The sequence below is a fragment of the Coffea eugenioides genome, chromosome 3 (genome assembly GCF_003713205.1).
Source record: "Coffea eugenioides isolate CCC68of chromosome 3, Ceug_1.0, whole genome shotgun sequence".
Classification (NCBI taxonomy): Eukaryota; Viridiplantae; Streptophyta; class Magnoliopsida; order Gentianales; family Rubiaceae; genus Coffea; species Coffea eugenioides.
The window spans coordinates 7618432-7633422 of record NC_040037.1 but is presented as its reverse complement, the minus strand read 5'-3'; the positions used below and the strand labels follow the sequence as shown (position 1 = coordinate 7633422).

Below are 14991 nucleotides of genomic sequence, written 5' to 3'. Positions count from 1 at the left end.
ATCAAACAAATACATCAATTAAGGTGGGGAACTTAAGAAAGGCAAGCATAATACTATACATGCGATACTACATGTTTTTTATAGTATATATGCTTAATTATGTTTAATGCATACACATGAACCAGTCGGTAGGTTAATGTGTTCTTGAACATGAACCTACCAACTGTCTAAGACAGCATAATCGTAAGATGGTATCATTAAAATTGCAAACTAATTATGACTGAAACATAATCTACTTTAGTGCTCAGAAGCAAGTTTTTGAAATGTAATATAGCATATCCAAGTGTTTTGATGTAACCAGAATAATATAAGCCATAAGAACAAAATGCTCTCAAACGAAAAAGTTTGAAGCATTATCTAAGTAAGAAAAAAATTTGGAGTAAATGATAACAATTGTTCTTCACATTTTACAGGTGTTAAATCTTAGCTCCTTACATACAAAATAAAGATTTTAGCCGCTTACAACTTCAAAACGTATTTTCCTGGTCCCTCGACACATTCCCAGCCATGGAAAATAGTCAAAATAGATGCACCTAAATGGTGTGAGAGATGGCTTCAAACTTTTTGATTTTTCATTCGAATAAAATTTTTGAAAAGGTAAAATATCTATCTTCAAAGTTAGGTTTGTGCCTGTAGATCATTCTTTTTCTTATTTTATTTTTTGTTTCCTTTTGGAATGTACCAGTCACCGTCTTCAATAGATAATGATTGAGGAGGGTATGCAACATGAAGGATGATGGGATAAAAAGTTGCAGAGTCAGCAACCCTGAGCTTGTAATTATTTCTGAACCAGCCAACATAGCTCACAGCAAAAACGACAAGAGGTCATCTTATTGACATACAAGCTGACATCGTAACAATGAGGTCATATTGGTTACATCACCAAAGCTGATGAGGATGATTTAATGTTTGTTCTAGATAATAAAACAAACATTAAATCATCTAGAACTTGACAGACAGCTTGCATGTCCTCGTCACAAGGCATGGAAAATTGGTCACAGAAAGAGATAGAATGGATTTGAACTACTTGAGAATTGGAATAAATTTTTTTAAAAATATCGTAACACTTTTTTAATACGATGTATATGAGATTAAAAAAAAATGATTGAAAAATGCGTTGACGATGTAAATAAGTTAATATGTGTAAATAATGAGTATTTCAAATAACATGTCATCATGTTTCGCTGTATTCTTTGAACTTATTTTAAACCGTTATGTAGGAGTAGGCAACTTTTCAAATCGATGAAAATATTCAATTTTCTAGGGTGTAGGAGTAGGCATAAGTGCTTTTTGTACAAAATCTGCTTGCTTGCTGCAACTGATACCCTCAAGGGTAACTAGGCAAAATTTATTTGTTACATGCATAAGTCGCACCCTGTTTATTTATTTGGCAATCTAGAATCTCATTTCTAATAACTTTGCCAATAAAAAAAGGAGGAGAAGCAGAGTCTAAATTGATGTAAAGCAGTGAGGGCACGAAATGAAATTCAGCCGAACAAAGTTATAATTGCAAAGGAAAATTTGTCAAATTGGTCCCTAACATTTATCAAAAACACTTTTTTAGTCCCTAACATATAAAATCAGCCAAAATTGTTCTTCACATTTAAATTGTAATTCAATTTGGTCATAATGCTCGTTTTTGCTCCTTTTTCCGACTAAAAATAGCACGCCCCTCTCACGTGGTCATATTTTCAAGGGCAAAATTGGAAAACAAAAGCTTTAATCAACTGGCTAGTCTGTTACACTGTGTAGCAATTTGTGCACTGAGAGAGACAAAGAGAGAGAGTGATTCATCAGCTAGCGGCAGAATCTTATCATCATCATGTCCCCAATTGTAATCAGCAATACAATTCCTCTTTCAAAGTTGATAAGATTACTGTTATCATCATTATCATCATCAGCAATACCTACCCGATTTGAAATCTCCCAATCGATCCGTAATATCCCTCACATATGAAAACCTTTTTAGGATCAAAATAGCAATGGAAAAGGGAGATGGGTAGTGGCGCCAAGCAGAAGCAGCTACCCAAGTGGAAAATCCACTTTGAGAAATCCCCAAAGCAAAAAATCCAACCTCCTCCGGAATTCGTCTGCCCCATCCCGGCTCCCTCATGGTTGACCTCGTTATTGTCTTCTCCGGCCACTCCTTCGAGCATAACTACATCGATGCCTGCAAGTCCCTCAACTTCAGGCCCACCCTCCCTGATAGCTCTGTTCTCGATTTCTCCACCCTCATCCCTAACCTCGCCCTCAAGTCCGCTGTTCTCAGCTGGTGCCATTTTACTCTCTTTACCCCTCCTCCCAAACCCTTCGATTTCTGCTCCGCTCATAACCTCATTCGTACCTTATTGCTCACTTCCCGTTCCCAACATAAGCCTAATCATCAATTATCAAAGTTCTCTTCCCAAGAAACCGAGCTGACTCGGACGCCTAGTCAAGTTTCCGCCAGCTCCAAGGAATCCGTGACAGTCGCCACTGTCATCAACAGGCCCACCACTCCTCTACCTTTAACCACCCGCCCCTATTGTTGCTGCTCTTCTTCGTCCTCCTCAGATATTGAGTCCTTGTGTCACTCTAGCTCCCTCGAAGAAGACAAGTTCATGACCAAGCTCCGGAGCTCTCAAGTGTTCGAGCAAGAGGAGGCTCTGCTTTCCCTCCGGAAACTAACCCGGACCCAGGAGGAATCCTGGGTGAATCTCTACACTGCGTGTCTATTCTCGGCTCTCCGGCCTCTGATCACCTCCAAATATGCTTCTATTCAGGTGAACTCAGTCACCGTTGAGGTGAACTCAGTCACAGCAAGAGGAGGCTCTGCTTTCCCTCCGGAAACTAACCCGGACCCAGGAGGAATCCCGGGTGAATCTCTACACTGCGTGTCTACTCTCGGCTCTCCGGCCTCTGATCACTTCCAAATATGCTTCTATTCAGGTGAACTCAGTCACCGTTGTGGTGAACCTGTCCTTAGAGAGTCGAAGCAAGATAAAGATCGTGAGGTCAGGGATCGTCCCCAGTGGATCTGGGATTTGTGTTTTCCAATTTTGCCCTTGAAAATATAACCACGTGAGAGGGGCGTGCTAGTTTTAGCCGGAGAAAGGAGCAAAAACGAGCATTATGACCAAATTGGATCACAATTTAAATGTGAAGGACAATTTTGGCTGATTTTATATGTCAGGGACTAAAAAAGTGTTTTTGATAAATGTTAGGGACCAATTTGGCAAATTTCCCAATTGCAAAACTGTTTTAGCAGATTAAATTTCAACGTGTTTTTTTAGTTACATAGCCTCCTAGAGATAATTTATTTAGATGTCAGGCAGCTTATGCGTCCAATGAATTTTTATAACACAGAATTTTTCCACAAAAACTCAATATTTGGACATCATCTATGCCACGACTCGGATCCAATTCCTAAAATCACTAATACCTTAAACATTACTACACATATTTGCGGCGTGCCACATTGCAAATCCGATCTAGGGACTCAAAATTGGGGCGTGACAATCTATGACAACAATTCTTTTCCTTTCTATCTCTTTTTGAGATCCAAAGGAAGAAATTGACCTCTCCTACACTTGTTGGTGTAAAAAATTCTATACACAAAATTTCCACTCGAATTTTAATTTTTTTTAAATATGTAGCATACACTCAACGCCCCTCATATATAAAAAAAAAAAAAAATCTTTGCATTTGATAGTGTGGGAAAATTAATCCAATCAATATAAAGTTTCTCTTGCTAGAATATACTAGCCTATCAAAACCGTTCTAAAACTCCATACCTCTTAAATAAGATTAAATGTTTTAACTACCATTCTCTTGTTGTGTCTATGTCTCTATACACACACACATATATATTTATATATATATATATCTGTGTGTGTATGTGTATTGGTTGGGATTTCCTAGTTGTGTGGTCCATCAAATGTTCCCTTCTGATAGACAGACCTTCTGTAAGTTAAAACTCGTCATAGGATTCCCTGAACTTTAAACTACGTTTGATATGCAATTATTGAGAAATCATTCGCATATTTTAACATCAACATTGCAAGTGTACTGCGATTTGAAGAAAGTAGTTTACTTAAAGACTGAGCAATCGTGTCCATACCCATAGGTTGCTCCTTTTTAAAATTTTTTTTTTTTTATAAACCACATGCACCATATACCATAATGCTTGAATTACGAAATAGAATGTAGGAAAATCTGGAAGTTATTTAAATTGGCAATACTTTCCCTTAGACATATGTATCATACAAATGCATGAAATTAAATAAAATGAAGAGCCAAATTGCTATTCACTTCAACTGATAAGTAAAATTTAGTGGTAAATCTTTGTTGTTGATTATATTTGGTTCCCTTCAACTGGGCATTTCCAGTCTGGTTTAGGAGTCTTAGGAGTGACTTGAAATGATGCTTCATTTGCTGTGAAACAGTTAAGATTGGTTAAACCAAACGAACATCATGGGAATTGGATATATGATTCGAATTTTTTTTTTTCCTAAACAATGGAGAATCCAATTAAATCAATCTTTGAAATAATTATGGAGTTAAAATTTGTACAATCAGATCAGAATCAATTTTGGATGATTCATAGACCAGTGGAATGTAATTGAACAATTTTTTTGCTTTTGCATTCCACCCATATCATACCCGATCAAATCATTCAAATCAATTATACAATGACTAGATCAGTAACGTCAACCAATAATCTACGTACCTTTAAAACATATAGTTGTCACCCAATTGTACTATGATTTAAAAATAAAAACTAGAGTACTAGAGTAATGACTACATCCAAAAACCCCAAAAGAAAAAAGAGTCGACTATAACTAGCAACTATGATAAGTGACACCAGTGTGTTTGGATAGAAGATTATTTAGGATAATTTTTTGAAAAAAAAATTCAATAACACTCATTTGATGTGATGTTTGTGTAAGATAAAAAAAAATGAAAAATGTGCGTATGATACAAGCAAAAAAATTTGAAAAAAATAAGGTGCGATCCAAACACACACCAATTTCATAAAAAGTGCAAAAAACTTATCCACTACCAATCGGTGTAAAAAAGAATAGTTATTCTGTCTTCTCAATATTCACATCATTATGTTGAAAAAGGTTGCAAACCATCGCGTGTACGTAATATTTCCAATCTAATGTTGAAAACAATGTAAGAAATTGAGGGACAGGTCACGTGATCAATGCACATACTTCTATATTTGGCATTTTGCCTGCAAATGTGGTTCAATAATTTATCATGGTTTTCCATGGAATATGATTTCCTAGTTGTTTTTTCCCTTTCCCTTTTGGTAGGAGAAATAAGTGTTCAATGATTCACTCCGGTCTGGAGTTAATGCTTGAAGAACCCTCCTCCTGAGAATATGAAAGAGAGAAAGACAAGACATTTCAGAATTGGACGTCAAGATTCTGAAAGGAGAACAATGCATATTCATCAAAATCCTGTCACTAATTAGATGCCAGTGATATAGGCCATTGATATTTGCAATTCTATGCAGAAGGGCATTAAAGACAAATGGTCCAGCAAAGAACTACAGCTTAACAACCTCAAGTTTGTTCTATTTGAATCCAACAATAATGCTAACATCATCAAAGTTAGGTCAGGTTATGAACCATAATGTGCATCAGCGTAAGAAGTACGTGTCAACTTTGTCTAACTAAAGAAATCTGGCATTGAAAAGGACAAGCACCAGTATCACGTACCACAACCACCAAGACTGTGTCGGATACATGTCTGATTTTACATCAGGAAAAGAAAAAGGTAGGGCGGAACTGGCCAGAGAAATAGAAAATTCTGAGTTATAGAGGATTTGAGAAAAAGATTCATTCTCTTCGTAAAAAAATAAGAGGTAGAACCAATAAAGATTTCTTTTTTGAATTCATCCCTGGAGTTAAATACCTCATTCAAGAATTGTTTTTGATCCAATACATAGGAATCAATAGAAAAGGCAAATCCCTTATGATGCACTAGATTCAACTCAATTATTAGTAGAGTGAATAGATTTGTCATTTTTTGAAATTTCTCTTCTAATTCAAAATAGTGGTATAAGATGTATCCTCCCCTGTTCCAGACATGAAACAAATGAAATAAATCAAAAAATGGATTCTTGTTCAAGAATAAAATCTGATTTGAACTGTCCATATCTAGTTCATAACAATTGTTATGAATCTTCTTAATTGATTTTCACATGTTTATAAATGACTTTCGTACTAATATCCTAAGATTCAACACTAATTGGCTAAATGATCTCAAAGCAAAATATTGTAATCTGATTGACCCTAATAAAGATTATAGTAGAGAAAATTTTCTATATAACCCATATTTGAAACAAAAATCCAAGGATTTAGGGTTACAAGCACTAAAGACGCTTTTATTGAATAGAAATGTTCAAATTTGGCTAAGTGGACAAATGTCGCCTATGGTGCCAAATTTTGGGTACTCAAATGAATATCTCAAAGTGAAGCGAAGCAGCAGGAGCAACAGTTAAGTTAAAGAAATAAACATGATGTACTAGTCATTATGTGATGCTAACAATGGAGTTTGTTTGATTATTGAACAGCTGATCAGAACGTTAAATATGAAATAATATAAAGTGATATTGAATTATTTATCTCAACTGCCACTCGTTTGGCATTATGAATTGTATAGATGGTGGTACCGAACTAACTGCCCCTTAAAGAGAGGGTTGTTCCGATGGCGGGTTTGGAATCTTATTTGGATTAAATATGGGTCACTTTTTCATTATAAAAGCATCAAAGCTCGAGAGAAGATAGTAAGTAAACGAGCTTAGGCGTTGAGTTAGTGTTTAAGTAGATATTTGAAGAGTGAGAGTCTGATATAATTAGAGCAGATATTTTTAAAAGTGAAATTCAATTTAGCAGTGTCCAGTATAAATTTACTTTACAAGTATTTATATAGAAATAAAATTATTCATTTGCCGCCATTATTAGTGGATTTAATCCAATAATTTGGTATTAAAGTCACCAAAAAATCCAACAAACAACCTCACCAAGTCAAGCTGAACTGCGAAAGAAATTTAAGTCCAGCTGAACTGAAATGGTAGAACATCTCACGATTATAAACAGGTTGCAGACCAAAATGCTAAGATCAAGCATTTGAGGCTTTACACTACTATGCCAACCTTTCGAGTCTAAACGTGCAGCATCACAGTAAAATTCCATCGATGCAGGTTACTTGCACATGTTAGACAATAGCCCAAAACTTTGTCTTTTTTTTTTTTTATGAAAGAACCACAACCACTGTTCGAGAGTGCACACTGGGTAAATTCTGCCCCGTGCAATATCCCTCCAACTACATCCCATAACTTTGTTGCATCGGAGGATGTCTTTTCACCACAAGAGCATGCAAGATAACTCATACGAATCAAATGTCAAAGCATCAACACTGATATTGCTGATGCAGTTCAGCAAAGCGAAATCCATCTGTGCCTTCTATGGGCCAGAAACCATGGCACAAACTTCTCATCAATAAAGTAGGACAGAAGTACTTAAACAAGCTTACTAAAATAATTTGACTGGTCAATGGCACCGTAGGCAAAATGATGGATACATACATATATATATATGGGCATAATGATGGATAGTTACTACTGACAATTTCTTGTGGTTTTTAAAAATGACAAAAAAAAAATCAAGTACTAACATAATAGACGAAAGCCTGCTCACTTATTTTATATATATATATATATATATGTGGGCATGATGATGGTACTGACAATTTCTTGTGGTTTTTAAAAATGACAAAAAAAAATCAAATACTAACATAATAGACGAAAGCTTGCTCACTGATTATATATATATATATATATGGGCATAATGATGGATAGTTACTACTGACAATTTCTTGTGGATTTTAAAAACGACAAAAAAAAATCAAGTACTAACATAATAGACGAAAGCCTGCTCACTCATTTTGTACAACTACTGATCAAGGTACAGTCTATATGTGTGTGAATAACGAAAATTTTATTATATTTGTTTGTAACAATTAATTTCGAAGAATATTGTTTTACACTTTTAAGATTAGTTTGTTGGAGAAGTGATCGGAATTAAAAAGAAAAAATACATTACCACAATTATGGTAGCTATCAGTATAATTTAAAATTCATAATTACACAAAATAATGTATATATATATTTTTTAATATGGTTAAACTACCATGTAATGTGATAGTAAAAAGATAATTCAAAGGAAGACAAAGTTAATAACACCATACGGGTCTCCAGCCGTTGCGTATAGTAATAACATTAAACGATTGTTTCAAATGAGGCCAATAGCAGAAGGGGGAAAAAACTAAATTAAAAATTTACTTATGGATATTTTCTTCCCCTTTGTGTAGTTGTGTAAATGTTGTTGTACGCGATAAAATTTCAAGTTTGCAAAAACAAGAAATATACACGACAAATATGTAATATATAAATTTAGAATAATTGTGAGTACAATCTCTAGGAGTTTTTCGAACTTCTAGAGAGTTTCCTTCGATTCTTCTCCTCAAACGCCAATCCAAGGGCTTCACAGCTCGCTCTTGGATCAACCACCGACTCCTTCAAATCTTGATATGGAAGATTTGAAGAACTTGAAAATATTTGAAGGCTCAAGCCTTGATATAAGGAAGGCTTGAGGAGTTTGAAAACCCAGACCTTCGTAGCTTGGAGCTTCAATACTTAAGCGTATGAGATGCCTCTAAATGTGTGTGTGTGTCAACTTGGTAGAGAGATCCCTATTTATAGTTGTGGTATGAGGTAAAGGTTGAAACCATGTATACCACTCTACTTGTCTTGCAAGACGTGCAGTCATATTAGGACTGTGTCAGTTAAATATTATCTCTTTATTTTTTATTTATTAATAAAGAGATAATACCAATAAGTAATTCCTTGATTGGTCGAACTTGTAGTAGCGCCATTTGATTGGACGAGCTATTGCAGTATATACGAAGTATATATGGATTAAACGACTCCAAATATTACCTCTTTAATAAGAAATAAATATTTAGATATCTATCCAATAGACATGTGATATGATACGATCTGGTTGGTGGAGATATCCCAATGATTTCAATTGATTGGAAAACCTCAACTTGACACGTGGCAAAATATAATTGGATATTTAGTGACCCATCTTTCCAAGCGTACATGATATGTGGTAATATCCGATTGGATAGAAATAAGCCACAAAAATAAATTATAGACCAATGGTAATTTTAAAAATTGATTAAAATTCCATTATCTACAAATGCCCCCTCAAAACTTGTTTGTGAATACGGAGTATTTGAACGAACAAGTTTTTGACATCCTTAATTTGAATAAGATCAAAACGATATTGATTTCCAACCAAAGTCCGTAGGTGAATTTGCATAAGCCTTTAATTAATGGTGCGGAGTGGTGATTGAAAATATTATCACTTTGAATTCCCGAGGCCGGATTGCTCCAAACTAAAGCCTTACAATAAAGTCCGTGAATGGAATTTACTTGAAGCTTTGCAATGTAGTGGCTTTTGAATTGATCATAAGATGGCCATGTGGAATGCCACCAATCCATGCATAACTTAGTAATATCAATCTCCGCCTGGGTCAAAACATATCATACCAATAGATTCAAGTCCACCGCTACGCATGCATCATCAAACACATTTCAGTGGTATCAATTTCCAAGACCAACCAACTTCATATTAACTTCATATTGACAAGGCGCATCACTCCCTACTCCATGGCAATGACTTAGTGATCTCAAATAAAGTCCAATGACTTAGTGATCTTTGACTCCATGTGAAATACCACCAACGCATCCCTTAATGATCTCAATTTCCAAGATCATATCATACAATGGTTTCAAGTCAAAGTCCTCCGCCTTGGTCATATGCACAAGAATTATTTCTCTTGTAAGATTCGGACAATCTTCCAAAGTTAGCATTTGCATCCTTGGTGAACTACACAATCTCATTGCCGAATTAAATCCGAAAGCTCAAAACGAAGTCCAATACAAATTGCATTAACATTTGTTGAGATCCGCTCCAATTTTTTAGCATTCACGATAGCTTTTAAAATCCATAGATAGAGTTGTATAGGTTTTAAAATAGGATGCCGTGAAATAGTCATTCAAACTTTCCAAGATAATTGAATGCATTAGTACCTTCAATTTCCAAAAGATCAATACACTTTCTTTAGCCTCATATCCACCGCCCTAGTCATGCACTTATCATTCCCAAGCCGAATCAGAAACCAATTGCCATCGAAGAATTCCAAGTGGAATTTGAAATTCGTTAGGATTCTGCTAACCATGCATAACAAAAATCTAATTAATCGAGCATGATGTCCTGAAGCCAAACTGATGTTAGAATCATAATTGACATTGAACTCAAGTTCCCAATTGACTTCAAACAATAAAGCTCGCCCGACTCCCTTCTCAATTGTACAAGAAGTTACTTCCTTTCAATATCCTAACAACAATCCGTATAGGATTAGAAGTTTACTTGTATCCAAATTGGAACCACCTTTCATCTAGATTTTCCTCAGACCCAATCACAATGCTACTAGTATAAATAATCAAGACTAGAGCTGTACATTCACTTGTGAGAAGCTAGAGACAGCAATAATAACTTTCTGCTATTGCCGAGTTGCCTTGTCGCTGCTACCAACGCTTTCTTGCAACTGGTGATTCGACAATTGCTATCTAGAATTGCTACGGTTGCTAGTGCCAGCTTTGTCATTACCAGTGTGAAATTTTCCACTAACGTCGCGCTAATTTGGAGGTGATTATCTCGACTCTTCTTCCATTTTTCATAAACATTCATACTTTTGGCCTGGTAGTCCCTTCGCACGCAAGGTGTAGAAGCTTCTGTACCATAGATTTGCATGCCTGCTTTAATTTGTTTTGGCACTTTGCATGTGACTAATAAGTAAAGTTTTGCATACCAGTCCGCCATGTCTTGAACTTGGGAAAAAGATAACATGGTTTCTGGCTTCCTGAAGTTTGTGGTCAATGCACTGTTGATAAACCACGAGTATCTTTACCAACTTGCATTGAAATCCTAGCACTCTATAATTGTCTAATAGATCAAAGCGGTTTTTTTTTAAGAGTCTCACCACAAAATTGAATAACACATTAGCCACCATAATTGCATACACGACTCCTTACAATTGTGACTCCACTGATTCATGTTACTGCTCTTCTTGGCATCTGAAATCTACCATTCAACCACACCTTGACGTATGACTGCCTTGCCAAAATTTTAACCTTTTTATCAATCAGTCATCGCCATACCGTATCACTTTTACTTGCCTTTATTGTCGGCTTTGCTGTCCTTTGATCAATAGAGACAATTTGAAGCTGGTTATCGCCTTTGCCGAGCCACAAGCATCAATCATCATCCATCGGTTGCACTCCAATAATTTTCTTTTCGCTCACCAGGTACTTGAAGCCCCTTTTTTTTTTACTCGCAACATTTAATCGTTACAAGAAGCTCCAGTCAAGGCCTTTGCATATTTCCTCACTAGGTGCTTTGAATGTGATTAGTACTTGGAATTTACTTGTCTGCTCAACATGTGCGTTGGACTTGTAGAGTTGCGTCATTGGCATATCATAAGATACCTTGGCCTCTTGATCTATTAAAATACTAGGCGGCATGATATTTGAGAAATTCCTTGTGGCTAAAACTCCGATATTAATGTTTCAACTTTATAACCTTGCTCCTTTGTAGATTACCAAAATCGCGCTTGAAGAACAGGTTTAAGCAATTTCGGGGACTTGAGAAAAGGACAACCGATTAAGAAATTTGACTACCAAAATTTTGTAAGAATTTCTTTTCATCATCTAATATTTTTTCTTTTACCAAATTTCAGCAATTATGCAAATTAAGGACTACACCACGCCGTTGCCCCATATTTCATTAACGGACGAGCGGAGTAGACCTCAATCAAAGAGTTTGTCACTACATGTTCATAAACCAACAATCGGCATGTTTGCTGAATCTTTTATACCTCTTGAAGAATGCTTTCATCTTGAGGATTGGACTAGCAAGTGGACCAAAGAAGTCGTAGCACCGTCAACTTTCTCCACTACGTCGAGGGAAGAAGAAGTGGTCGTATTGAATTCGTCACTTCATAATGGAGATCCAGAAATAGCTAAATTCACACTTCCATTCGTGAGATTCAATATTGACAAAACTACATGGAAGATTCCCTCTTCCTTCTTTGGCGAGGCATGCTTCACTTCTCATTATTGGGAGTGGGTTGAAGACATCCTTGGAAGACATAAGGAAGTGCTCACACGTGCCGGCATATTTGAAGCCGTCTACACGTCGCGATTCTCTTATGACCGCTGTGAAAATATCTTGCGGGCTTTTTTCAAATATTGGTGTCCCGGTGGCCTTTCGATCGATGGCTCGTTCTTTGATGAAGTTGTTCCTTTGGCGTAGGAGTTTCTCACTCGTGACAAAGAAAGAAAGCTACTTCTCCCTGAGAGTTGCAGGCATCTCTTTTCTGCTTACTATCACCTTTGGACGAATGACCAAGGGGTATGGATGAAAGACTGGATTCACTTCTGGTTTAAAGGAGAGGTCAGGTATAGGGTTCCTCCGAACAGGGCGAATAGAAGAAACACCACATCTAAATCGAAAATGACTTACAACCCTTCTGGAAGCATAGAACCTCACGACCTTGCTGATACGAAGGATTTCAACGTCCCTTTCGACACACTGGATATCCCAGGGTCTTTAAGGAAAGAAACTATATTGTAGCATTTATAGCGTATTGGATTTCCAAGTTCCTTTTGCCAAGCAAAAAGTTCAATCGTATCCGTCCAAGTGTCTTCAAGGTTGCATACTTAATGGCCACAGCGAAAAGATTTTGCCTTGCAATTCCCATTCTTTTGAGCATATATCATGGGTTGAGGGAGATCGTCCATGCCCCTAACCTTGGAGAATGTGGGATAACTTTTCCAATCCATTACGTCTATATTTGGATTAGCCAATATTTCGATGTATATTATGAAAATAATCAAGTAAATAGCCACCAAACACGCATGACAAGATTTAATGGTGAGAAAATGACACTATTTTATGGGAAATCAGAAGTTGAGGAAATCTTCAAAGAAATGAATCCTTTGATACTTTTCAAATTGTGTTGGATTGAGAATGAAGAAAAGGTGTTGATCGACGATGAATCCTTATCATCAAGGCTCACGAGCTACTTTATCAGTCAACGCTCTTGCTACTTAACTCTACGTAAGGATAATACCTTTATTATCGAAAAATATAATCCTTGTAGATTTAGTAGACAATTCGACTTCTGTCAGGACATTTTCAACAACTTGAAAGAGATCACTTACACGTATACTTTAGGTGAGGCTATTCAACTATGGGATTCCTCAGTTCGCACGCAGATGCGATCTCGGATGACTATACCCACGTGCAGGAAGCATCCATTGATCACAAAAAACTATGACGCCTGGTGGTCAACTCGGTAAAATAGTGTCTCTTCAACTTCCTTTAAATTCACCGTTAAAATCCCTCAGCAATCATCGAAAAAGGGTAAGGTTACTTCCGCCAATGAGTCAGTGCATCATAATGGAGCTTTCGAGATTGTAACGGATCTTACCTCATCCATCTTGCGGAAGAACAAAATTACTAGCAGTCCCTCAAAAAACATTGTCACAAAAAATAAGTCTTCCAAGGACTCTCGACAGGCCATCAGAGAGGTACAACCAGTGATTCCAACAAAGAAGACGCCGTCCAAAATTTCAAAATCTATATCCGTGACTCTCATAGAAGAAGATGTCAAAATTGAAATGGTGGACGATCATGATTCTATCGAAGTTGTAGAAAAGGAAGGGACTCAAGTCCAGGGCATCGAATCTACCCAAGGAAGAATCCATTGGTTGGCGAGCGGTAGTAGTAGTCAAAATCGTCATTGGAACCAATCAAAGAAGAGAACATCTTCTGATTTGGAGAAGGTTTCCTTTACACCACCGTTGGTTAGAGTGTCGCCACTTAAGATAATCATCTCTCCATTTTTTTCTTTTTCTTTTTTTTGTAACCCTTTTTTTAACTCTCGTAATATTCTCCTCTTTTTTTTCAGCTCCCATTTCTTGAATTCCACCAAGAAAATGTTGGAACCAATTCACCAATAGAACTTGAAACTGATGCAACAATTTCAAACAAGAAAAGTGACGAAATCGTTATCAGCATTCCAAAACAACTTACCCCCAGTGGAGGTACCTCATCAATACATAAGAATGAGCTGACTAGTTCGCACGAAATCCGAAAAAGACCTAAGGTAGCATTGGTCTCAGAATTTCATGGCCAAAAATTGATCCAGACGCATCGAAGAAAGTACTTGCAGAATTTGTGGATGGATTTTCGCGGACAGATTCTTGACACTCCTGTTAAGCAAATCTCTTCTTTAAAAGAGTGTGCAGAGAAAATTATTGTAGAAATCACAAGGACGGATCCCGCCAATGGTCTTCCTTTAAAAGACTACTTGAAAGATTTGTTTGTCAAAACAGAGACGTATGATATTTTGACATCTTCATCATGGAAAAAGATGAGTAGAGAAACACATGCAAAACTCCGTTCCAAAATGACCGCCCAACTTGGAAGAGCCAAGGCAAAAGAAGAAGAACTAACTTGTCATCTGCAAAATCTGGAAGAAAAATTGCAATCTATTGAAGATAGGAAGAAAGTTCTTCAACAAGAACTTATTGAGTTGGAGAGACAAGGCATGAAAATCAGTTCAACTAACGATCAAAGCCATGAAACTTTCAAGAAAATCTAGACTGAGATAAGCCAAGCGCATGATGAGCTCTCTTCTTTTGAAAATACTAGCATCTTGACTGATGACGCAGTGAAGGAACTTGAAAACATGAAGTCTGCACTGGAATCATGTAAAATAACTGTAGTGGACTATAAATTTGATATTTAGACTTTTCACCATGTTTTTTTTCCTGAATTTTTCCTTTTTTTCCTGTAATGA

The 14991-nt window shown here is 36.5% G+C and overlaps 1 protein-coding gene across 1 annotated transcript; it reads left to right on the top strand.

Moving 5' to 3' along the window:
- Positions 1-2111: 2111 nt before the first annotated feature.
- LOC113765917 (U-box domain-containing protein 40-like) lies at positions 2112-3056 on the top strand. The gene has a single exon (XM_027310155.1). The coding sequence runs from the start codon at positions 2112-2114 to the stop codon at positions 3054-3056; it is 945 nt and encodes a 314-aa protein (XP_027165956.1).
- Positions 3057-14991: the final 11935 nt, after the last annotated feature.

Bases quoted from the DNA above. Each gene is read 5' to 3' on its own strand.
- LOC113765917 (XM_027310155.1), top strand. From the start codon at position 2,112: ATGGTTGACCTCGTTATTGTCTTCTCCGGCCACTCCTTCGAGCATAAC.